The sequence below is a fragment of the Phaethon aethereus genome (genome assembly GCF_964289735.1).
Source record: "Phaethon aethereus genome assembly, chromosome: 19".
Taxonomy (NCBI): Eukaryota; Metazoa; Chordata; class Aves; order Phaethontiformes; family Phaethontidae; genus Phaethon; species Phaethon aethereus.
This window is the reverse complement of record NC_138595.1, coordinates 4,407,714-4,434,347: the sequence shown is the minus strand read 5'-3', so window position 1 is coordinate 4,434,347 and position 26,634 is coordinate 4,407,714. Positions and strand designations below refer to the sequence as shown.

General features: G+C 41.7%; 1 protein-coding gene across 2 annotated transcripts; it reads left to right on the top strand.

The window, feature by feature from the left end:
* Window positions 1-5,559: 5,559 nt before the first annotated feature.
* On the top strand, window positions 5,560-23,568 carry AKAP10 (A-kinase anchoring protein 10; the record flags this gene model as incomplete). 2 transcript variants are annotated; one of them, XM_082008569.1, is made up of 14 exons in its annotated part: window positions 5,560-5,581; window positions 9,605-9,652; window positions 11,974-12,156; window positions 12,444-12,998; window positions 14,453-14,551; window positions 15,001-15,085; window positions 15,451-15,574; window positions 16,457-16,593; window positions 17,688-17,832; window positions 18,571-18,744; window positions 20,947-21,056; window positions 21,911-21,993; window positions 22,581-22,633; window positions 23,283-23,568. In XM_082008569.1, 14 exons carry the CDS (start codon window positions 5,560-5,562, stop codon window positions 23,457-23,459), a joined length of 1,995 nt encoding a protein of 664 aa, XP_081864695.1. In that variant the 3' UTR covers window positions 23,460-23,568. The 2 variants fall into 2 exon arrangements, with proteins under 2 accessions (XP_081864695.1, XP_081864696.1); XM_082008570.1 differs by lacking the exon at window positions 18,571-18,744.
* Window positions 23,569-26,634: the final 3,066 nt, after the last annotated feature.

The window sequence follows — 26,634 nt, the reverse complement described above, 5'->3', positions numbered from 1 at the left end:
AGAGCCAGGCGGAGCGGCTGCCCGGGAGTTCCGGCTTATGCTGCAGGGATAAAAGCTGCGCCTCCCAGTGCAGATGAATTTTTTTGTAACAGTCATTCTGAAACTTCATGGATCAGGTTTTATTCCTGTTAAACCACCCGGTCGCTTTGCAGCAGGAATGGATGTCTTGTGCTCCTGCCTCGCAGGTCTCATGGGGTTTTCTCGATCTCCAGAAGCTCGGCTGTCCCCCCGAGCGGTACCGGCGTCCACCAGATCCTTTTCTAAACATAGCCAAAAAATTCTATTTATCCTGCCCTAATGTCCTCGGGCGAGTTTCAGGCGCTTACTGCCGATATCGCTGAAACGGAACTAAAAGTGTTGGGCAGCTTTCGGTAAAAAAAAAAACAAAACCAAGAGCTTTCCCTGCAGATCCGAGGTGTGCTGGTTGGTGTTTTAGCCGCAGCCCTTGCAGAGGGATGGCTCAGAGACACCCCGAGCGGGACTTTCCCGGTGAAATCCGTCCGGAGCCTGGTCGCTCAGAAGCCGGGGGCTTGGCACCCTCTCCTGGTGTGTGCCCAGACTGCGGGCGGGCGGAAGCGGGGCTGCTGAGCTCCCCGAAGAGGAAAGTGATGGGCAAATAATTTGCACTTTACAGCTGAATTCACGGACAAAAAGTCTGGTATAAAAAGCCGCAGTTATGCCTGGGGGCAGCGTTTGACCTTCGTGGGGGTGTGTCTTTTTCTTGCACTTAAAAATGTTGTGCATGCTTGTTGTCCTGTAACTCCCAGGAAAGTTTTGAAGGGACAAAATCACACTCAGATGTGTTTTTTTCCAGTTATCCCTGGATTGCAGAAACATCTGACTTTCATGTGCTGCATCTCTTATACTCTTTAAGGCACTTAGGAAAAAAGGCATAAATGGAGAAACACAGAAAATGGTTTTAAACTAGGTTGTTGGGGGTTTTTAGCTTGGTTTTATTCAAGTATTTGTGACAATATAAATGGCCGAGGATTTGGGAAAAACACTGTGAATTGGAGAAAGGTCTTCCGAGGTGAGTCCCACAACGCTGGCAGTACCACCTGGACAGACTGGAGGTAGGAACGATGCAGTTTGTTTTCAGTAAATCAGAATAATTCCAGAGTGGCAAGAAAGCAGAAAAGGCTTCCTTCCTGTGAGGAACAGCCTGCAGCAGGGCCAGGGCTGGGGAAAAGCTGCAGAAGCTGGTGTGAGGGCTTTTCTCTTTCCCATGTCCATGCTCCTGCTCAGTGCTCCTTCCCCAGAGCTCAGCTGCCCAGCAGATCTTCAGCAGTATGTCACTGACACAGCTCTTTCTGCTGGGAGCAAGGCTTTCTTTTTTTCCTCTGTCGTGGTTTAACGACATCTTGCTCTGTGTTACACGTCAAGGTTCAGGTTTTAACCCACCCACTCACAGACTGAGAGTCAGACAGAAACTCCTCACCCCTTACTTATGCCCAACCACCAGGCATGGAGAAACAAACCTTTCTCCCTGGGCATGTGCTCAGTGGAAGGAGACAAGGAGGAGTTGCAGTGTTTTAATAAAATCAGTTAATTTTTGCAGGCTGGGACATGGGATAATTCCCTCCTTTGAAACCCTCAGCACAGCTGAGAAGCCAGCAGCAACCCTCCCGTTCCCATTACGGCTAATGGACTGAGGTCAGCCACATCCAAATTTGCAATGAATTTTATGTGTGCATGCAGCCACTTGTTTTCCTATTAAAAATAAAAGAGAAAAATACAAGTCTGCTGCGATTGCAGTTTTGGAGCACCCCTACTGTAATGGTATCAGTTGTGTCTTCTCAATTTTACAGCTTCCCTGGCATCCTGCTGTGCACCATTACATGTGTGCACTGCATCTTTCCCACTCTTCCCCACCATTATTTCTTGAATTCTTAGTGGTTAGTGTTTGTGTTGCTTATTTTGCAAGTTCATCTAAGATGTCTAATTATTTGTTTGAAATAAAATTCTATCATTTTTAGCAATGCTGATGGAAATGTTTAAAAGATATGATTTTTAAGCTTGTAGCCTGTTTCTGTACAAAGGCATCTTTGAATCTTCATATATTTGGAACATTATTATTGACTCCAGCATTAAGACCTAGGCTGTTAAAGCCCACAGTCATGTAGTTTTTATTATATGTATTCCTAAAGTAGTGAGAAGTCTATATACAAGATAGAATCCCAACATGATGTAAATGCATGTAAATAAATGAATAGACTGTCCCAAAGGTGTGAGAAATGGCAATGGCCTGTAACATGATTTGTTACATTTGTGTTTTCCTGAATGCCGTAATTGAGCAGAGCAGCTCCCTGTGATTAATTATCTGAGTCAAAGATGCCACGCTATCAACAAAGTCTTGTTCTGCTTTATTAATTCTGTCCAAACAAGAGCATCCCATTTAGATCTTTTCAAATATTAAAGTTTGTTTATTTTTCTAGCTATGGGGAGGGAAAAAATCACCAGGGAGTGAGGCTTTTTTTTTTCTTTGCATAGTTTAATTTAGGGAGGTGTCCCCCAGCTTCTCTGAGGTTGGCCAACCTATGTCCTGAAGTCATATTTCAACTGATTGCTCAGTTAATTAAACTGTCACGTTTTGCTAAAAACTCCAGAACCTGATGTTATTTGTGCTTCCAGTTCAGATCTCCAGGGTCCAAGGCTGAGTGACTAACTGTGGATTGGATCTTCAGCCCTTCTGCACATTCCCAAAAGGGGGAGAAAATCTCAGTCCAGGAAATGTAATTGATGCCAAACATACCTGTAGCTTGAGGTTTCATCAATTATCTAGAATATGATGCAAAAATAATTGAATTATCACAAAGACCTTGACAGGTTGGATGAGTTTTTTGGAAAAGGAGCTGCTGCTTGAAAATTAATTGCAACATAGAAGGTCTTCCTCACTGAGTGTGATGGGGGATGCCTAGAATTTACCCACCCCAAAAGCACATTGCCAGATGGCCGTGTTTCCAACAGCCTCACCTTATGGATTATCATCAATGCAACTGTCACTTGCAGCTGGTAGTGCGGTCTCAGGAGGCTGCATGTCCCAGCGTGAAAGGGTCCACTGATCGAAGCAGATATACATAGCTAAATAAATCTGTTAGAAAACACGCCTGCCTCTACCACTGCTCAGCCAGAGGAGCAACATCAGTCAGGATATATGGGCTTGGTGGTAGAAAAAAAGATCAGTATGTAAGGTCAGAAAGAGGGTCCAGAATACAGACTTTCATGGGAATTTTACCACCAACTTCAACTTAGGCAGCCTGGCAGACCAGGACTCTGTAATACATCGTGTCCTGTTTCAAGCCCGATATATAAATCAAAACCTACAGCTTGATCTGCAAAACCAGACCCTTTAACCGCACACAGTTACATGGCAAAAAAGAGAAATCTGTGTGCAGTATACTGGAGGATCAGACCGGTTGTATTAGGGCTCTCTTTATACTGTTGGTAATTATGCATGTTTGTAAAGGACTGGGTGCAAACTTTTTTGACTGAAGATGTTAATTCAGTGTTCCCTAAATGATTCACCCCATTCTTTCACATTCACACACCTTTTGAATATTTTAGTCTATCAGCAGCCTCTTAGGTTATGCGGCAATTAAATAATTCAGTTCATTATCCTCAAACCAGCCTCTGGGCACATGTACAAAAATGTATCAAAGAGCATCAGTTAACAAAAATAATATCAAAAGAGAAAATGGAGTTGCTATAGGGTGTTGATCAGCTGCAACATTCTGCCCAAGAGATGGCTTCATCTCAGCCCTGAAGAGATCCCCATATACCTTTTATGCAATTTACAATTTATGAGTCTTAATTAATGAGTGTTCGTAAAGAGCTTTGGAACACTTGGATGAAAGATGCTGCAGAAATCTATGTAATGATTGTTAATTACATAATTTTCTCATGGCTCAAGCACTGACAGCAGGACAGTTACGTCGCAGAGGGATGACACTGCATCGATCCGTCATGACAGGGGATGTAAGAGGAAGAACTGCAGCTGCCTCCTGCGGTGCCTGCACCATCTGCAGGGTTTCAGGACCCTTGTGGTATCTTGCTCATTGGGTCCTACAGGACAAGCTCCTTGGGATCAAGTCCAGAAAGGTCATGGCATCAAGGAGCTTGAAGAGGAATTGGGCTGAGAGTGATGCATTTGGAAAGCTAATTCCTGTCCACTGGTATGGAGTGCCAAAACCCACAGGGAGGTGGACACAGTTTGTGTTTCTTCCATGCTCGCCCTTGCTCTCAGCTGGTTCTTCGGCATGCACGGCAATTTCAAGGCATAAGGTTATACGGTTTGCTGCATGGATCAGGTATAGCTGTGTGATTTTGGCAGAGCTGCTTTCTGGCGCTGTGCCTCAGTTTCCTCATGCATAAACCAGAATTTATAATAAGAGTCTTTATGAAAGTGTTTGTAAAGCATTCGTGTCATATGCTGCTCTTCAGAGATCAACGTAAGCAATGTGTTATAGCTACAAACGTCCTTTGTAGCTGAGAAAAGAGAAGATTTGCCTCAGGAGGATAATTAGGAGGATTTTTGTGGCAGGATTCGGGACGCAGACGGAACTGACTTATCAGACACTCTGCTTTCTAGCACCCGTGCAGTGTCCCCACATCCTGACGGTCTCTATGCCGCCTAGCAGGGTTTTCTGGTTACGCTGCACCAAGAACTGGGTAGTTTGCAAGGGAATGACAGAGCTGCAGGAAGCCCTGCCACATTTCTGGCCTATACGAATGCATCGACCGGTGCCACCGTGCACTTTGTGCATGGAGGGATGGCCTTTTGCCTTCAGGGACCAGGGCCTCGCCCAGGCAGGGACGTGTGGCTTGTGGCTGCCTCCTTTGGGACTGCAAAGTCCCCAGGCCAGTGCTCAGACTGACATGGAGTCTGTTGGGCTGTGACATCTCCCCTGCCCCAGCCCGTGTCCAAAGAAGCCATTTTGGGCCCAAGTCTCCGAAGTCTCCGGGGTGCTTCGCACGGCATCTCGGCACTCGCCGGCCCTGCTATGCCACTCCCTCCTGTCCCGCGCTCGCTGCCGCCTGTCCCCAGGGCAGGCTGCAACTCGTCGCGCACGGGACGTGCCCAAATTGCCGGAGCATCCCCAACACACTTCCGCAAGGTCCTCCTGCCCTCATCCAAGATGGCCGACCGCGCCTCACTCCGCCCGGCGCCCCTGACCCTGATCAAAGATGGCCGGCCTCACCGCCCCCCCTCCCCCCCCCCCGTGAAACCCCGTCAGCTTCTTGCCCTCATCCAAGATGGCCTCCCCGGCGCGCGGATTGGCTGGATTGCCCAATGCCAGGGCGGCCATATTGAGTGAGGCGGGGGCCGCGGCCGCATCCCGTCATGCTTTGGCGGGCCGCCGGCTGCCCGGAAGAGGGAGTGGGGTGGTTGTTGACAACATGGCGGCCGCTGGCGCCTCCGCGGGAGGAAGAGGCGGAGGGAGAGGAGGCGGCGGGTGGAGGAAGGAGTCTCATTCATAGGGAGCCCGGCTTGCTGCCCTAGCCCCCTCCCTCCCCTTCTTCCCCCCTCCTCAGCGGCCGCCTCGCCCCCTCCCCAGCACCATGTCCTTCTTCAGGCGGAAAGGTAGGGGGGCGGCGGGCGGGAGGCCCGGGGCTGAGGGGCGGCTGCCGACCTCGTCCCCCGCACGGCTGCTGGGCCCCGGCTCTGCCCCTGCGGGGACGGCGACTGGTCCCCGAGAGGAAGCTCGGCCCCTGAGGAGCGGGCTCCCTGCAAACGACGGTCAGTCACGGCAGCCTCCCGGGGACGGGGCCCTTTTCTTCCCTCAGGGTTCGGGGAAGAGGTCGGGGGGTAGCGGGGCGGGGATCACTGATGCGGGTACTGGGGGTGTCGGCTGCCATCGGGGCTCTGCCCGTGACTACGGGTAACCCACGCTGCGGGCGGTGGTGAACGCTGGGCTGCAGCCTCCGTCCTTCCCGGGCGGCTCTGGGAGCGGCTCCAGCAGCCGCGCTCGCACGGCTTTGCACCCCGCTCCGGTGCGGGGGGAATATCGTTTAGTGATTCCGGAACAGGTGACTTGTGCAGTTAGGTGGACTGGCATGAAATGTCTCATACCTCGCGCAATTTTTGAGCCTCTCTAACTGTTGACGGAATATTTTATTCGTGGTGCTGATATACATGCTTTTGTAAAAATATAAGAGACTAAGTACATTACAGCTGTAGCTAAAAACCCCAATTGAGAAAGGGACCTCGTTGCACTGAGTTCTTCATAAAAGCCACAGGAGTCACCGACAATGTATTTTTTAGTATGTTTGTTGATGTTGTGGAGCATAAGCTAAGATTTGAGATTTAGGACTCCCGAAATGCTTATAATATTCTTATGGCACAAAGGGGTATAGTTTAAATATTTTTTGAGAGTGAAATGTTTTGAAGGCACTTCTTGTGATGAAACGTGGTGTAGTGCGCTTTCAATCTGCACAATGTGTGGTTTCAGTGGTTTTTGTTGAAAGTGGCACCTTTTAGGAAGGGCCTCTTGGGAAAGTAGTTCTGTTATCTTGTAATGCTGTAGTTCAAGCAATATGACCATTGGTCTTCTAGCAGTGGCTGATATGATGCTCTGCTAAAGCACTTCTCAGTTACTAAAGCCCAAAATGTAATCTTGAGAAGCAAGACTGTAAGTTAGGAGAAAAGTACATATTATCTGAGACGATGGTTTTGCTCTTGACTGGCGTGTCCTCTTGTAAGCTTGCTCAGCCAAAGTAGGAGTGCTGAAAATTTCATTCTTTGCAGAGCTTAGTGCAGCAGTCCTGAAAAATTAGTTTAAACTTCTGCTAATACTAGTAGTTCTGAAAACTCTTGAAGTCCACTGAGGGCTTTGCAAGTGCCATAATCCTTTTTGGGGTGTTTACATACTAATGTTGGTCTGCAGAATAAAACTTTAATAGTGCTTATAAACTACTCAAAAATAGTTTCTGCTGCTTCGTTAATGTTGAGAATTGTGGAGCTGATGTTCCATCCTGATGCGTAATCATAGGAACAACGTAAACTGGTGAAAACTTTCTCGGGGAGAAAGTCATTAAATGTCTTACCAAGTATCTGTGTTACTTTGATTAAAGGATCTTTGGTCAGAGAAGCACAGTCAGAACTAAATGCCCAAGAGAGGTGCCGTTAAGGGGAGAAGTAAGCTTTCACCTGGGTTGTACATAAAGTAATATTGTTTTGTATGATCTCCATTTTAGATAGTGGCTTTTAGAGAAGATCTTAAACTGCCGCTGGGAGGAAAGCAAGAAATTAAGGCTTATGATAAAACTCTGTAGACTAGACACATGCGGTCCAAAACCATATAAAAGCATTAGTGTCTTTGGGTTGAAGTATTGTTGTTGACTAAAAATAAAACCAAATTTTTAAAGTGAAAACATGTAGAAAAAAATCTCAAAAACAATAGCGAAATAGTTTTTTAGTATGTGCCGTATAATAAAGCATGTGCCTTAAAATAAAGGTCTAGAAAAGTGAGGGTGGATAATGTTTGAGAAATTAAACCATAATAGTTGGACCAGCAACTGAGGGGCTTGAGGGTGGCTTATGATATTGTTATCAATGAAAATTGCCAGACTACATGCTCATTCACTGGGCGTATCTTGGAAAGAATGTACACAGTCCTACCAGCTGGCTGACCTCTGCAGTTATAGATATATATTGCTTTTTGTAATGTAGATGTGTGAACAGTTTAGGCTTGTTCATTCTTCTGTATTTTAAGACGTGAATTAAAATTCTCAAATCTCACATGGCCGGCTTGCATTGGTTGGATGTGTTACTGCCTTGTGAATGGGGTTTGCTACTGGAAATTCTCGCAAACTTTTATGCTTCGGTGATCATGTACCGCAGTTATCTCTCTGGCTTCACGCAGACACCAAGTGACATCTGTTTTCTGAGAAAAGTGAAAGTAAATTCCTTTAGTGAAACTTCACTCTCTAAAATTTGGTCTTGTCACATATAGGAGTTTTCATTTGTCCTCTGCTGTTGCTTCTTTATTTGTTCTGCTTGAAGCTGATGGGGACAAAAGAAACCTGTGTATAAAGAGGTCGGGAACATGAACCAGGAGTTTGTATTACAAGTAATAAGTAGGTAATTGGACAGAGAGGAACTGAGTAGTTGGTTAAGAAGGAACAGATGTATTTAAACTGAAAATAGGATTATGGAGGACTCTCTGCTGAAACTTGGGAATCCTTGCCAATAGTTAGGAATTGGCTTGATGGTCACCTAAGGGAATAATTGTGGAAAGATAAAGAGTTCGTAATACTGTACAGAGGTTGCTTCGTCCTTATTGTACCTCAGTGTTGCTTCAGACATGCAGATTTTTTTCAGTGATTTTTCTCCTGCACATCAGCACGCCTCCAGTTATGTAAAAGCTGGTTATTTTCACTGCACACAGCTGCATCTGGCTGCAAGAGTTCAGTTTTAAAAGAATCCAGCTTTCTGAACAGAGGCTTAAACCTCTCTATCAAAGAGGAAATGTGCTAGCTGCTAGCTTAAATCTTAAATGCTGAGTTGCCAATTCGCAGACCTGCAACATTTATACTTCTCGCAGCGAAGGCTGGCAGCACGGCAGTGCTGCAGCCACCACCGTACAGGACAATTATGTAACCAGAGATTGAAGTTTCCCTTTAAAATATTTAAAATACTTAGGTCAGAATAGGAAGGGTGGTTTTTTGGGTTTTTTTAGTCTACTCGTGTTTTGTGATGTAAATGTTTGATTGTGCTGGGTTATGATTTGTGGTTAGGTTTGGAAGGACTCCACAATCGGTGTTCAAAGATGACCTATTTGTAGTAATAATCCCAGCCTGGAGCAGCTGGAGAAGGTTTCACTAGTAGATCATGTTCTTCCATATCACCACTTAATTTATTTCTCATGCCATCCTGTTTATGTACTCCTTCAGTTTCTTTATTTTTGTTTTAAACAGATCTCCTCATTTGCTTCCTTTAGGAGTTTCCTTTAAAAATTTTTTTAAAAAATTGTTTTTCCATCACAACTTTTCTTGAACTATTATCTTCCTGTCAGTTGCTTACCATAGGCTGGATTAAGCAGTATTATTTGTGAGAGAATTAACTATTTGCAGTGTGTTTCCAGAACATTTCTGTGGTATCCATCACAACTAAGGAGTTGTGGGCTGGTTCCATGTACCTCTCTGGCTGTGTGTGTTGTACTGCTCTTCCTGTAATGTGAGGGAGATGTTTGGTTTAGGTTCCGATGTTTAATTCATAGAGCACCTGCCAGTGCCCTGCTCTTAAAACACATCTATCCCATTCTTTCCAGATAATGCTATTTATTAAAGTAACCTTAAATGTGGCCTTGCTTTAATCATATATACAGCAAGAATCTTTCTTGGTGTTAACTTTAACATACTGTTTTCATTAAACTTAATTCATGGATGATAAGGTTTTGCTTTTGAAAATAAACTGACACAAAAGCTTTGAAAGTCTCTGTTAGTTATGAGATATGCAGGTTTAAGTCAGAGAGATGAGTTTTAACAAAATGATAGTTTACATCTGCCTTTGGTACTTGCTGAAGTTGGGAATTTTATGTCCATCCTCTGGCAAATGCCATTAGTCACCTAAAATAGCATTAACATTTTCCTTTGTATTTTACAGTGAAAGGCAAAGAACAAGAAAAGACCACAGATGTGCAAGCAATTAAAAGTAAGATCAATATTTATTTTGTCTATAAATTCAGATGTCTAATAATCATCTGCTGGTTTTATTTTAACCAGTGGAATAATTTCCTTACGACTGAGCACAGATGTGACCTATGCATTAAAAACAAAACAAACCCAAAACTTAATTCTGTTTCTCAGTATTTATGGTCACTAATCTTTCCTGGTCATCCTGATGAATTTGTAAGGTTATTAAATTAAGTCAGACATGAACTTTAATTTGAAGTGATCATGCAATTCAGTCACCTTGCAAATAGTGGTTATTCCTTATCTACAACAAGCTGCTTCTGAAGTTTCTTGCTTACATGTAGTGTACTTTTTGCAGTTTTGAAAATGCAGCTTAAGTGTGTCTAATTTGCTAAAGAGGCTGCCAGAGTCTGACTTAACTTTGACTGATGTGGCCTGCGAGACTGAAGATCTAAATCTTGGTCAGAATGAATAGCTATTCTAATGCTGCTCCGTGTGATACAGAAATCTTGCTGCTAAGTCTGTTAGGGGAGAGGGGAAAAAAAAAAAATCTTGATGGGAAAGAAGTTTATAAAAAACAAGATTATTTATCCTGTCAGTTTTTATTGCAGTACTAAAAGGAGATGAGGTAATTTGTGTGAATCTATCTGTTACTTTTATAGCCTCAGACAAAATCCTGTTTCTGTACTTGTTTATGTGTTATCTGGGTATCAAGAGAAAATTAAAGGCTTTTTTCACCTTGGTGGTTTGTCTTTCAAATCAAATATAGGAAACAGTAAGTTGCCTCCGTTTCATAGCACACCCTGTGATTTCAGTGCAACTACTATCTTTGATGACTAGCTGAAAGAGGTTATATTACCTGTAAATAAAATAAAAAATAAATTTGAAAATCTAATACATTACACATTGTGAGCTGCTGCAAACAGGGAGCGTCTTTCCAGTTTGGCAAGCAGCTCTCCACGATCTGTATCATGTTAGGTTAGCAATGTAGTGCTGTCTGGAGGTTTTTGGAACAGGTGTTTGATCCTTAGATTAAGTAGAGCTATTTTTCCTCCAATGTTCAGAATACAAAATTAAATTGAATCTAATTCAGAAAAGCCTAAACAGTTACGAGCTGTGTGGCTCTGGTTCTACACGAGTAGCCTCCAGCAAGTTTTCCCCAGTTATTGTCATCAGCCAAGCAACTGGCTGCCATCCATTGGCCTGAGAAAAAATGTGTTTTCTGCATTATTGCTGGTATTAAATACCAAAGTCTTTGTAAGAGGCAGCAACGAGTGTCTTGGTACCAAACACTGCACCTGGAGAAACGCTTTGCAATAGCTTAAACATTTTAACTCTCCTTGTACCGTTGTTCCTAAGGTATCTGTTACTGTGATGTGCAAGTGTGAAATTGTCAACTTCTGTCATCATGTGTCATAAAATTGTCAATAAAAAGTTATGCAGCATGAAAGTCATGAAAAGCAAGTTGCTTACACAAGTTGCTTGATGAAGCATGTTAGGAAGTAGTGTGCTGAGATCGTGTGTGTCTTCTGACTTGCTTTAAGTCAGAGGTGTAAGATGTCCTTGCATGACATCCTAATCAACTGCAGTTTCCTGAGAGCTTTTGAAACTGGTATGAGAGTGTTTTGTTTTTTCAGCTTTGTCATCAATTAACAATTAGTTGATGCTTTTTCACTGGCAGAGTTTTGTGTGAGGAAGTTCTTTTATTCTCTTAGGCCTCAAATAGCCAGCCATGTTCTGAAACAGCTAGAGGAGGTTAAGGTTTATAACCTGGGTTTCATCAGAGATATTTCCGTATTGCTTTTTTTCTCTTAAAACTGAATAGAAGCAAAGAAAATACTTTTGCAAAATATTCTTGATAAAACTCACAGCTTTGTAGTTCAGGATTTTTTAACACATCTTAGCCTTCAAAAAGGTATCACAGAATCACATGGAAATGGGTTGGCAAGAACATTGCAACTGAACTAAACTGTTGACAAAGTATTAAGCTGTTACGTTAGCAGTTATCAAGGAAGAAGGAAGACCCAAGAATAATGTTTCATGTGTAAACTCAGACTTGGCATCTTTTGCTTATCTACTGAGTGAGGAAAATGTAGCTGGGTGGGTACCACTGATGTGTCAGAAGTGAGTTTATTCTCGCTATAATAAAACTTGTTTATTTCTGTGGTCTTTACTCTTATCAGTTCCTTGATGAAAGATGATACACAGTGGTACAATGAGGCTTTTAATAAGGTTGACTCTTGCAAACTCTCTGGCATATCTTGGGGTGCTTAGCATTGGGTGCTGCTTAGAAGAGGTCTTGGGAGCCTTGTCTTTTAATCATTCATCTCTTGATTCCAGCTCCAATACCGGTACATTCCCCTCAAAAAAGCACTAGAAATCATGCCTTGCTGGAGGCTGCAGGACCAAGCCATGTGGCAATTAATGCCATCTCTGCCAACATGGACTCTTTTTCTAGCAGTCGGACAGCTGCCCTTAAGAAGCAGCCAAGTCACATGGAAGCTGCTCATTTTGGAGACTTAGGTAAGGCTTCATCAGCTCTATAATAATGTCGCTCACCATCCTTTGGTTTTCAGGCGAGTAGATTAGGTAATTAAAAAATTTGACTGCTGTTACAGTAGCATCTGTGTTACTTTAGAAGGGTTTTGAATGGGGTCGGTACATTTGTTTGTTAAAAGAGGTTCCTTTACTTTGCGTAACACCATTATGTTGGAATCGTCTCTTCACCAGTTGCATTGCAGGACATTTTTGTATCGAATACCCGTGTCTGTAGTACAATATGGAGTCATTCCCTTGATATTTTTCTTTAGGCAGATCGTGTCTGAATTATGAGGCTCAAGAGACCAAATCAAGCCTTTCAAAGACCCTTGAACAAGTTCTGCAGGACAATGTAGCCCTCCCTTATTTTATCCAGTTTATGGAACTACGCAGAATGGAACACTTGGTTAAGTTTTGGTTAGAGGCTGAAAGCTTCCACTCCACAACATGGTCCCGTATAAGAGCACATAGCCTGAACACAGTTAAGCAGAGTTCATTGGCAGAGCCAGTGTCACCCTCAAAACAGCAGGAAATCACGTCGTCTTCTCCACCTGGATTGCTTGAGGAGAGACTGGAGGATTCTAGCACAGTCCATCTGCTCAGGACCAAGCCAGTGGCTTCGGACAAGAACGACAGAACTAGCAACAGCCAGAAACATGTGCTCTTGGGTCAGGAGAGTGATAATATGAGTGTTCTTTGTCTAAGGAAGTCTGAGACGGGGACCCATTCTCTTCCAGCTGATCAGCAAGAATCTTCCAAGCTTACGATATCAGATCGAAACAGCCCCTCCTCTGCACTAAAAGACTTGTCAGGAAAACTAATGAAAAGTAAGTGCCATGTGTTCCCTTCCTTTAAAAACATGGGGAGATGGGGAACATACTATCTGCTGCTTGCATTGTGTGGTGAGCAACCTCAGTTTTCATGCGATCTTAGTATGATATGATGTTGTGAGGAAGAAACTAATTTTGTATATTGGTAATGTTAACTTGCTGCATAAGCTAATGGTCAATTTGTGCTATGTGTTGTTTGACTGTCTGCTTGTTTAAATATACTGCTGAAGAGACTTCAAAATCATTATGTGCTCTAATAAGCTTAGGTTACTTCTGTTCTTACATGTGTAATCTTAAGAAATGAAGATGAACATTGCAATGTCCCGTTCTTCCCTCACCCATCCCAGCTTAAAAGAATTGCAGAAAATTTGGATGATGGGGCTGAGAATTGATAATTAACTTACTGCGGAAGGTAAATATCCTGTATCACATAAAATGACATGAGTAATGGTTACAAGAGACTTGCAGAGATTTTTGCGTGGACCGTACTGTTTTTGTTCTTGGATTTATTTGATACGAGTTGCTCCCCTTGTAACTGATTTGTTCTCATTTGGATTCCACCTCTTCAGAGGCTACTGAAAGTAAGGATGAAATTAAAATATTTACTTTTGGTAGTGAGCTACATGCACAGTAACGTGTTTCTCTACTTTGCATCTACTCAGTCCTCCCTCATTTGTGCAAGTCTACAGACAAAAAGGAAACACTCCTTTCTTCATATTGGTTCCTTTTTTTTTTGCCCAATTGTTTCCTTGTGTTGCATCCCTTTCTCTTGCCATTTGTCTTTCTCATATAGTTATTTATCATGTACTTCCACAATACATAACTTCAGCTCCAAAGTAGCTTAAACAAATGCAATGATGCTTCAGTCATGAAAAGTACCTCTGCTTTCTGACGTCTAAAAAGAATTTGAAAGTACTAGGTCCTTTTTGAGAAATCTGAAAAGTCTGGAGTATAAATTTTTCTCTCTTCCACAGCACTGTCCCAACTCTCAAAAGATGACATTTCAAACTTACATCTTTTTCTGAGGCATCTCATTTTAAGATTTTTTTTTTCTTTTAATTCCTTTATAATGCAAGTGTTTTATCTATGATGAGAGCTAGAAGTTGGGAACTTCACTGCAGTTCTTGTCAGAAAGGTGATAACTTCTGGGACTAAGGTGTGCAGCTGAGGAAGAGGGTGCTGTCGTGTCTGGTGGTAGGGAATTGAGAGCTATGTTGCTTTATTCCATCTCACTAGTCAGTCCATGCTGGGCTTGCTGTGACCTGGCTGGGGATAACACAGTCACTGTAGCTTGTCAGTAGCAAAGTATCGAGTAGTGGACTGAAAGCTTGATGGGAAAGAAACTTGTTGCTGACAATTGCTTTTCTGAAAAGCAGGTGTGTGTTATTCATTCCTTGTTTTAGACCTGTGCCAAGGAATGCAAAGTTTGATTTTGTATTTCTTCCTTGTAGGTATAGAACGGGATGCAGTTAGTACTTTTACCAAATATATTTCTCCAGATGCTGCTAAACCAATACCTATTACAGAAGCAATGAGAAATGACATCGTTGGTAAGAATGTATACTGCCTACTCATTTCAGAGCTTCCTCCTTCCCCATAAAAATGTATCTTTAATACCACACACACTCATGTTTCTTTTTATTTTTATGAATTTTGAAGTCAGTTGTGAAAAGATAGTAAGTCACGTTACAAGAACCAGTGAATCTGACCTTTCAGTAGCGCTGGGCAATATCCCCAGAACTTTCAGAGACTTTGCTTAAATTAGTGAAAGGATTCCTGGTGGTTATGGAGGGAATCCAGATTTGAGTCTCAGTCAAATATTTTAGCCATACTGTTGTCATTCAGCTATCTGCAGTACTTTAAAAGCTCTTTTTGCGCAGTCAGAACGAGGTGATTCTAGTGGATTTGAACTGCAGTTTTTCATTAACTAGACGTCACTCGTGGCTTTCAGCTCAATCAGCCAAATGCATGTTAAAATTAACCTGGTCTTTCTTTGCAGCAAAGATTTGTGGGGAAGATGGACAAGTGGATCCTAACTGTTTTGTTACAGCACAGTCAATAGTGTTTAATGCAATGGAACAAGAGTAAGTTGATTGAATCGTTTGCCTTCTTGTGTCTGTTGTCCTTTTGCAAAAGGTGGTTCTGTTAAAAATATTTATGGAGGTATAACTGTATAATCATTTTTTTGTGCGGTCTTCTGTATTTGAAACTGCTCACATCTCTTCCTCTAAATCCATTCTTGTACAACTTCAGTAAGTGATCACGTGATTGCTGTTACTGCATTCTTTATATCTTTCTTGTGTCATTTGTAAACCTGCACCATTTCTTGCTTGTTTTGCTTTTATTCAACTCGAAGTGTAAGACTTCTGGGGCAAGAACTAATTGGTTCATAAGGTGCCTTGAATGCTGTTGATGCTTGATAAATAATTGTTATTCTATCTGTGTGCAGGCACTTTAGTGAATTTTTGCGAAGTCATCATTTCTGTAAATATCAGATTGAGGTGCTGACTAGTGGGACTGTTTATCTGGCTGACATACTTTTCTGTGAATCAGCCCTGTTCTATTTCTCTGAGGTGAGTGTTAGGTTTTGGGTTTGTTTTTTTATTATTCCTTTCTGTCAAATGGAAAAAAACTATTCATTCCCTGATTGCTCTAATAAGGACACCTCAAATATAACCAGAAAGATGAGGTGTATCTTTTCCTAGGAGAAAATGCATTAAATGGTTTCCTGCCCACATGTAGAACTATTTCAAATGTTCAAACCTGTACACCATATTATAGAATGAGTATTCATGTGTATCTTCTCCAGTTTAGGAAGTGCTTCTAAGTGTGTCTCTGCTTTGTAGAAGCTCTGACATAGTCACCTTAATCTTACCAAATGAAGTAGTGACACTGAAAGCCTTAAGCATTCCTACAGATAAATAATAAAAGTATTATTTGTTATTAAAACACTAGCTTTACATAGAGAGGATACCAGCTTGGAATGTGGTAGGTTAAAAGTATGATTTTTCAGTTGTAGGGCCCTGTACCCTTAGGGAATCATCTGTCAGTAGCAAAATACTTGTCCCGATAGCCTGACAAGCCAGTGTCGTTTGAAACGGCAAGCTGGGAAGCTGAGACAATATGCTGACTTTGGTGTAAGCTAAGCATAGCATGAAAATAGCATTTCTTCTGTCCTTAGTATGATACAAATAAACAGTTGTTTGGAAACTGTGACATTTATTTGCTGTACTGATTTTCACAAGTTCCTTTTTTTTTAAACAAACTAAATCTGTCTGCAACACTGTATCTGAAAATTCAGAATATTTATATGCCCTGGTGAAAATTTTGCATTATTAATATATGGACTATGTTTCTTGTTTTAAATGGGGAGGAGCAGGTTTGTCTGGGCTTACTAAAATTTTCTTGCTAAAACTTCTTTAATGTCTTCTTTTTTTTTTTTATTTCCCTTCCAGTACATGGAGAAGGAAGATGCAGTTAACGTATTGCAGTTTTGGTTGGCAGCAGATAACTTCCAGTCTCAACTTGCTGCCAAAAAAGGCCAGTATGATGGGCAAGAAGCACAGAATGATGCCATGATTTTATATGACAAGTGAGGGAGTTCGACAATTACTTGTTTCTGAAGTTCTAATTTTGTGCTTGTACTTCTGTGTTGCACTGTGCAAAAGGAACTTTTCATTTGTAAACCGTACTGTGCAGTCTTGCACTGCTATGCTGAAATGCATTTTATTAAGGTGGCCTTCGATGTGTATGCACACAAGAACTTTTAAAAACTTTCTTTATACATGAGGAGAAAATCCTTACAAGGATTCTGTTCTTAAACACAATTCAGAATTTTCAGGACTTGATTTCTTGAGTTAATGTTTGGTCATGAAATATCAAAGCCAGTTAGTTGCCATTTGAAAATGTAAAGGATTTAAACCTAATAGCAGATGCATCACTGTAGAAAAACCTTAAGGTTCAGCTACTGCTACCGATTTAAAGTAGGTTGTAGGAGATGTTATCACACATAGTAAGAGCCAAGTAGCACTTGTTCTTAATATTTCAAAAAACTCCTTTTCTAAGTGACCAGATCCCTTTTAATGTCAGACTTTTCCTCTCAGTAGTGTAACTTTTTTCCTTTATTTTGTGCTTCACCTTAGCAATAATGCAGCTGGAAGACAGACATCAAAACTGCTTCCGGGAAGAGCTTGTTCTTAAGCTTAAGTGTGAGGCTCACTGCCACAAGTTTTTTGAGTTGCTACCCTAGTAGGAAATAATTGGAGAAGCAGCAAAACAATTCACTCTGACTTTTATGAGTCATCCCCCCGCTTTGTCCACAAACTCAGTTTTCAGTGATGTGAATAGCAGAGCAAATGCGGCTTCAGAGTTCTGGGTGTTTCCTGCTTCACTCCTGTTTCCCTGCTACAAAGCTGTTTGTGCAAGATTCTGCTCTTCAGTAGCCATATGATGCTCTGTTTCTTGTATCTGTGTCTTCGGGGCAAGGCTTTATCAAAAATAACTTTTGTGAATTGGGGATTTTTTCCCCCTGCGTTTCAGCGAGGATCAGTTGTATGTACGTTTTTGAAGCCAGCACCATCTAGTGGCTACAGCATGATTAATGGTCTTCGGTGAAAGGGTGCGTACTAACCACCTGCAAAGTTTTGCAAATCCTTCTGTGTTGTCTTCTCCTGTCCGGTGCTGCAGGTACTTCTCCCTTCAAGCCACGCATCCTCTTGGGTTTGACGACTCGGTGAGGTTAGAGATTGAATCCAACATCTGCAGGGAAGGTGGTCCTCTCCCTAACTGTTTTACTACTCCCTTACGGCAGGCGTGGACTACCATGGAGACGGTGAGATACCTTCTTCAGAACAGTTTTGACAGGTAGTAAAGGTGATGTGGAGATTTTGCGGTGTGTCAAGTGTTCCCTTCAGCACCTCTGAATTGTCCTGTTCTTTTACTGACTGCCTGTTTACCTGGATAATAGAATTTGCTAGACTGTTTTCCCCAGCCTGGTTTGAAAAGATACCACCCACTGGCTTCTGCTAATTCTCTGTGAAATGCTTGTCTTGGGTGATTATTGCATTTTAATGGAAATAACAGAATTTCCTCCCATGTGAATTGCTATCAACAGCTTATTATATATCTAGAAAATTTTCTTTCCTGCTAGTAGCAGTTGTTTGCAAGTCTAATACCAGTGGTGTGGCTAATAGTGTAACTTTGGGATACCTGGATAGTAGAGATTAATGATTTGATTCTGGAGCTGCTTGCTGATCTTTGAACAGCACAGCAAAATAACTGTAAGCCTATACAGGTCAGGCCTTTCTAGCCAGGGAGAAAAAAAATCTGAACTTTAGTTCCAGTTACTGGAGGATTTGGTTAATACATAGTTATTTTTGTTCATTTTGCAGTAAGATTCAAATTTAAAGCAGTGCAATCACTAATCTGGAACAATTCCATGTGTGGCCACTTTCACTTGTGTAGCATCTACACAAGGACTGATATGTTTGTACGTCCGTTCTGTTCTGCAAATGATCTACAGTAATTGTGCAGACCAGCCTTGACTAAAGAGCCTTCTTCTGTTTCTCAGGTTTTCTTACCTGGTTTCTTGTCCAGCAACCTTTACTACAAATACTTGAATGATCTCATCCATTCAGTACGAGGAGATGATTTTCCAGGAGGGAATATTGCACTGAGTATTCATGGCCCCAGTAACTCTCCTGAGAGCGATTCTATAGGGGGCCCAGATGGCCCTGCCTCCCAGGTATGAGTTTTGTGGTTTGATTCTGTTCTGGGAATTGCTGCAATCACTTTTCTGCACCAGTATCCAAGTTCCTATGCTGTAAGGAAACATCTTGTAGTTTGAAGCTTCCCATTTGACTTTAGCATAAAAGCCTGTGTTATATTAAGACATGTTTAGTCTACCTGCTAAGTTCAAACAAACAGTATTGGCATGGAAGGATATCTATCACATTTGTTGTACCCAAAGCCTTGTACTGCTTTTAGTTCTTTGCATCAAAGTCATGTTATTATTAAGCTGTTAATATTCACTGAAGACTGTTTCATAGTGCTGTAACATTTAAGAATGCTTTTTATTAAGAATAACTTTTTTAACAATACCATAGTTGTAACTTTAGGCAGAAATTGACACTTGTGAATATGCTGTAGAATTTAAACATAAATATGCAAGTTTCGTGTGCTCAGTTTTATTAAAGTGCCAGATCTTCTGTCCTGAAGAGTCTACTCAATTCTAGGGTTTAAGGCATCTATCTACTCAAACGTAGAGCAATGACAGTTAATATCTGACCGGGTGGTGTTCGCTAGTCTGTCTCAGTAGACTTTTCCCTACTAGCATCCTCAAGCTAGCTAGTTGTGCTGGACTGATAGAAAATGGCCAGACTCGTGACCTTTCCAAATGAGAGCTCTGACACTTTACTATATTACCACCGAGATGCTCTGAGCTGGGGGGTAATACCTGAATTTTGCTTGCATGTATATAGTTTGATGTAAAGCTGGGCATAAAAAAAGTCCATTGGTGGGTAAGGCATTCTAAGCATTCTTTAAGCACGATTAGAGTTATGTGGCTGCTTCTTTGCTGTGCTGCGTTGAAACGAGAATGTGGCTGGGCTCCTTCGGCTCTGTTACCCTTCCAAAGTCATTGAGAAATGTCCACTGCATATTTGCTTTGCGCGGCGCCCTGGTTGCGGGCCAGCATCTTTCTTTTTCATTGCCTTTCGTGGTGCCGCTTTCTGAGCGCTGTGTTCCCACGTGGGCCTGGCCTCAGAAATGGGCAGTGGAGCTTGTTACACGCTGAAACCATCCCAGTAACCTCAGAGATGTGTCTTTAACCAAGAGTTCTGTGTTCCAAGAATTCTAGCTTTGCTTAATTCAGACATGAGAGAAGAGAGGATAAGCAGATTCTAGCTTATCTGTAACCAGGTCAGCTTGCAAACTGCAAGCCCGGCTGGGAGCAGAAAAGCTAAGCTAGAACTGCTTTTGATGAATTGCTTTCATTGAATGCTGCAGTGCTACCACGGGTTTTAAATCCAGTATCTAGACCAACATTATTGATGTACTGTGTTTCAAGTAACTTGGAAGCTATACTACCTGTGGTAATATTTTTAATCATCCTTAACTTGCAAGGAGGGAATATTCACCCCTAGTTGCAAAGTGAGGAATAAAGTCTGTGTTCCAACTGTCTTGAAATATCCTGCTGCCTGATAGTCTGAGCGGGAGAAACTGCTGGTAATTGGCTTGCTTGGACAATTTAGGAATGAATTGCTGCATTTTGTAGGGTGCATTCCTGCTTACCTGAATAGGAGAATCTCTGGGTCTCTGCATATTTTTGCATAAAGAACAGTGCTTACGCAGAGCAGCAGGAAAGGAGTTTGCAAAGCAACTGCTGTAAACACTTCTGTTCTGTGTTAAGGTGGTAATAGCTTGCTGTGCGTTTGTGCTCTCCCTGCTGTTGCTGTAACGTTTCCTTGGCTTTTTTCATAATCTTATATAAATACTCCAGGCCAAAAAGACAAATGTTTGTTCTCTTTGTCTGGGGGAAGTATAGTGTGTTTGGGAACTGCTTACCAAGTGCATGAGAGGGATGAGTGGAACTGCTGCAGCTTTTGAGGTAGTAGTTCAGTGTTACATACTCACAAACAAATAATTTGCATGCACACACAGATCTGTTCAGTTGATAATGCTTAGACAGCAGTCCTTACACGTACATATGCTGACCTGTACATTGTGTCTTTGGCTCTGTTCATATAACTTTATCATCCTCTGTTTAAAAACAATGTCATACTGAGTTAGGAATTCATCGCTGTGTAGATGCTCTCTAATTCTTTTATGCTTGCTTAGAGACTTTATGGAGGTTTAATCTAAGTGTAAAAGCACTAAAATAGCAGTTTTGTTAAGAAGCTATTAGTTGTCTGCATTGGGCACTAATACTTAGAATTTTTATTTGTAGTCCAATGTCAAAAAGGCTAATGTTAAAATCCTGAAAAATTTTGATGAAGCAATAATTGTAGATGCTGCAAGTCTGGATCCAGAATCTTTATATCAACGAACATATGCAGGGTAAGGTTCATTCAGTGTACCTCATTTTTTCTAGTTACATTTCACCTCTGTTTCGTTTTTGCTGTGTCCTCCTGCATTGAGAGTATGCCTAAATGCAACATGTCGCAATCTTAGTATGTGTTAATATTTGAACTTAAATTTCAGTAGTGTGATTTAACACCAATGTCATAGTGAATGTTTCTCTGATTAGAATGGCAGCCAGAAAAATATTTGCAATTGTTTTTTCTTTCTCCTAGTTATTACTCCCCTTTGACTCCAAAATACAGCTCCGTAGTTCCTATTTGGGGTTGGAACAGGCTAGAATAAGCTCAGGTGCCTTTGATATTGTAATGTGCAACTTTGAAGGGTTTATACTTCATTTCTTTAGCAGATTGCACAGCTATTCTTCTGTTTCTTAAGTTGCTCTTTGTTATAAAACTCTTCTGCTCTGTGGATCTCATACAGAAATTGTTTGTTTCTATAGCTACGTTGCTTTTCTCTTGCATATCAGTCTTCTGTCCTTCTAGGTACTGTAAACTGTTTTCTCCCTAATGACATGTTTTTACGATAGCGTAGAGCACTTGCTAGCACTGCCTGCTGATAATACATGATTGAGTCATTCAAGCATTTGCCTGCTTCTAGTTTCTAGAAGAATTTCTAAGATACACTTTGAATTCAGATACGTGAGAAGAGCGGGAGATTTTTCCCAGTGTATCAATTTTAGGTGGAAAAGGTGGTAATTGGTAAAATGCCAGTCTTCTGACACTGGAGTCTTTATTGTGGTGGCTTTTTTTTGTTTTCCTGACTGGTAACTTTCCATAGCATCAAAGTTCTGTTGGTAACCTGTGTGGTTCTTTTACTCCTCCTCTCTTCAGGAAGATGACGTTTGGACGAGTCAGTGACCTGGGACAGTTTATCAGAGAATCTGAACCAGAGCCTGATGTCAAAAAATCAAAAGGTTTGCTTTCATCTTTCTCTCCATTTCTGTAAACATCTGCAGAACTGCTCTTTTCCTTACTGCAGTCAAGATAAGCAAGATTCTTGACTCTTTCCAGATCTGTTTTAAGCTAAATAGAGGTGCTATGGGGATCATCCTGTACTGAGGCAAAACCCATCTCTGGCCTAGTTTCCTAGCCAAATTCTGCTTTTCTGGTCCAGCTGGACTCCTGGGAATATGAGCAGCCTGTGGGAGTTGGAGCTGTCAATGGAACCTGGCGGGGACGAAAGCCGCTAGCAGCTGAGCTGGTGATCAAACCTTCAAAGATTTGGTCTCAGGATGAAAAAGAACTTCAGCTCTCCACATGCTTCCCACCCAGTTTGGGATCTGCTGTTAATGCTGCTTTTCAGCTCTGGTAAAGAGGAATGGTTCAGGCTCAGTGTCTAACGAACCATGGCTCCATGTAATCCCTTGTCTTCCGTGCCACTGCCGTGTTCTCTAATGCCAGCAGTGCCAACCCTTCAGAGGGATGGAGGGAGTTAGCTTTTACAGAGGTGTGCCACACAGTTTGCTAATATACCTTGCTTGCTGTTTTTTATCTCAATTAGGGTCCATGTTTTCACAAGCAATGAAGAAATGGGTTCAAGGAAACACAGATGAGGTGTGTCCTCTTTTATGTTGTCCTTGTGACTTACTGTACAGTAGTAAAAGTGGAGATTAGGGAAATGAAGTATTGAAGTTCTTAATCCCAGCTGTTTCTCTGAGTATCTTTCTTGATGCACCAACAAGAGCGGTCAGACTCTGTGTGCTAAATATAATTGAATTGCGTGCTTGTGTGAAACTAGTTTGATTTTTGCCAGTGCTTGCTGTTTTAACTAGTACAATGGTTAACTGTGTGCTTGCAGTCAAGGCTTTTCCTATTACAGCGTTACAAGATTTATCCACAAATAGGAGTGGAGATGCTGTTGCTCTTTGTTTTTTATTGTGAAGTGGTCACTACATGGATTACAGGCTGTGTTTTTCCCCCTCCGAGGGGCTTGGACAAGTCCCCAACAGATAAGTCTAAAAACTTCTCTAATTCTCTTGGAAATTGCATCAACCTGTAAATATTAACAATAATTGAAGTTCATGCTGTACTTGGAAACCAGGTGCATTTCCATTGAGGGAGGATATGTTTACTACAAGTCAGTGAGTTGTGAAGGTTAACCGCATCTCCAAGGTTGAGCATGTGAATTATGCTGAGAGGACTGTATTCTTATTTTAAGAACTCAAGCTATCTGTGTTTGGGGATTTTTTTTTTTCTATGGCAGGCTCAAGAAGAGATGGCTTGGAGGATAGCAAAGATGATAGTCAATGACGTTATGCAGCAGGCGCAATGTGAACAGCCTTCGGAGAAGGTTATGAAGGTAAGGGGGTGGAAAGGCAGTGTGTTTTTATCTGACTTAAGCCAGGCTGTGGGAGGAGCAGAGCTCTTGCTTGCCTCCTAGCGCATCTGAAACCCACACGGGTAAATGTGCAAACAAGCATAGCATGATAGGAAGAAACAAAGGTTGAAAGCATTTCAGCCTACGTATGATGATGTAGGAATTTCTTAACAGATACCGGTAGTGGTTCTCCTGTGCAAGCGTTAAAATTGTCTGCGTTCATTTTGAGTCTTTACAAACTGCCTTATTAGTTAAGAGTGATTTGTGTTGCAGGATCAATACTGTAATTCCTTATTTGAGTTCAGTCTTGCTGTTTCATGTTAATGAATGCTGGTATATTTACCTGAAGTGTTGGTGAAACTCAACAACTGGTAAGCTGCCTTGTTGGGTGCACTAATTTACGCAGTGCTGTGTCTGCACTTTGAAAAAGACACAGGAGCCCTGTCCAGAGGCCAGTGGTTTAGTATTGTGTATTGTTGTTTAGTGACTTTGTTGTTGTCCAAATCGATGTGTTCTGGTTTTTTTTTAAAAAAAAAAAACAGTTCTGATGCAAGGTTTAGGTTTTGTGAAATGATGGCGACAGCAGTTTACCAAGTTAATATCTAGTACTTCTGGCTTTCAGGCATCTGACTTTTTTTAAAAATTAACTTGCACTGTTTTTAATTATTGAAGGTAAACATGTGCCAAAGCCCAGTTATTAGACCCGAATGGATGGATCCATAGTTTCACTATGTGGCTCTTTTCTTTTTAATAGAGCAGTTACATTTAAATGTTTTGTATAATGATTTCACTTAATAGCTTGGCTGCAAATGATACAATTCCAGCATCACTAGATGAAAAGGTCACTCAGCACAGTATTTAGAAATATCAAGTGGCTGCAGATGCTCTGGATTCAATTAAGCAAGTATGGTTATAGTAATTGGAAGGTTGAGTGTGTGTGAGATTAGGGTGGTTTGTTTTTTTCCTCTCCCAAACTCATAAGCATACCTGGCTTCAACATTTTTAAACACAAAATGTCTTTCTGTTGAGCAATTGCATTGTATGTTTTAGGGTAAAACAAACTCTAACCCTGTCTTTCCTTTTCTAGCTATGATTTTAGAAATGCCGGAACAGGAAATCTGGTTTTCCACTTTGAGAATGAGTGAACTTTCCTTTTGGTGGATTCTTTAACACAGCCAATAAAAACAAAGCACTGTTACTCCAACCACCGAAATCTCCCTCGTTTGTAAGGAAGAATTAAAAAGAAGCAATCCTGTACCTCCACTGTAGAGCGCGAGGAAACACTTTTTCCTGTTGTATGTGGCATTCACAGTAAGGAAGGTTTTTAAAGAGATGAAGACGCAGTTTATGAATGTGTCACTGAGAAACTGTAACTTCACAAATACTTGACCCTGTCTCAAAAAGACTTTTAAGTAAGGTATCTGGGACGGGACACAGGCCACAACAGAGGGGAAGGTTTTGCTGTAGTTTCTAGTTCTACTACTTGTAGTTTTTAAACACATAATTGGAAAGGCCATGGGGTGTGTCCCTAACATTGGCCACTGGAGAAGTGAACCTGAAACGGTGAATTCATTGGCAGTGAATGACCTAAAAAGTTTTAAGTTATATTTTTCCTTACTTGAAATAGATGCATATTCAACTGTAAGATAAATGTATTTTACTTCATAACTACATTAACTTTGAAGGCAGCATTGAATGGTCAGGAGCGAAGCCTGAACAGTGTAACTCTTCCTTGTCGAGCTCTTAACACCTGCATACACAAACCCCTGCTTCCACCACAGAGCAGACTCAAAAGCCAATCTTGTACTTGTGCCACTCTCTGCTCCCGAGCCCTGGCTCCGAATGCAGCCGAGGTTTTGAGGAGATTGTGCTCCATAGACCACTCCATTTTCTTTCCATCCCATGAGCAAGGAAAAAAGTTAATAGCTGCCATGTGTTGCTGCCATTCGCCATAGCTTGTTGTCCTCCAGCCAACATAGTATCTAATTCCGGATGTTTGGTTTACAAAGAAAAATAATTTTTAATGACCTCTGGCCTTCTCCCTGACATTTGACAATACTTGCAACTTGCAAAACCCTTAGTTTGAGTAAAAAAAGCCACTGTGTTACACAGCACCTCTATTCCCTCCCCCCCCAGTGAATTGATTTTGCAGGGTATCAAAAGTACTCAGTATGTCACTGTTATGTCATCGCTGCATTTTTAGTATACAACACTTCTATTTTGGGTTTTTTACTTTATTCTTATGATTGCTTTTTTCCTCAAACTTTGAAGAACTCAAATCATCTCCAATGTTCAGAATATCTTGATTGACTAGCAAGTGTTATTCAGTTGCAATATTTGATTGTAGAGAGACACACTGTCTTGTCTATAAAAAAGCAAAAAAGGCTGTGTATAGGTTTTTGGTACTATGTACCACCTCTTATTTCTCTCATGCCCAAGTATTCATGTACTTAAAACATACTATATTTAATTGTGTTTTGATTTAAATATATAAATATTAAAATTGTCAGTTTTCTGTTTTGATGGGATTGAGTTTACATGTTTGGTTTTTGTTTTTTTAAATGTGCGTCTTGGGGGTTTATAAAAGAAGCAAACCCCTGAACAGTTTGTCCTTGATACATTTGCACAGATTTCTAAATATTTAATGGGTAACGTTAATAGCAGTGTGGTGGAATAATTTCTATCTAAATACTAAATAAGGTGTTTTAATCACAGGACATGTCAGAAGTTGGGCTAGGAAATGGGTAGAAGGGGCAGGGCTTAGTCCTGTAGCAGTGTTGAACTACGCATGCACACTTGAATCCTCTTCCATGCGGGAAAGCTAAACCCCTCACCCGTTCTGCATGTAACCCTTACTCATTTTTCCACCTTGGCAGGATCCAAACTAACCAGCTGAGCGTGTTTAGGGATTGCAGGCTGCTGGTTTGGGCACAAATATTGCTCAGGGCTGCGTTTCTTTCAGCTGCTGCGCTGCGTGGGGTGGATGTGGCCAGATGCGAGTACAGGAGGCTCGGTAGCCAAGACCTGTAGTGCCGCAGCTCCTGGAGGCTGATAAGAAAAACATCCATCAAAAAAAGAAGGGGAAATCCCTGCTGCCTTGTTCACAGGCCCTCTCCCCACTCTTCGAGAGGAAGGCAGTGTGCCAGGGGCTGTGACGGACCGGCCAAGTGCCTACTAGGGGCAACTTCTTAAAGCTGCTTTGCTTCAGTGGTGGCCAATGGGTGAAGCAACACTTGGT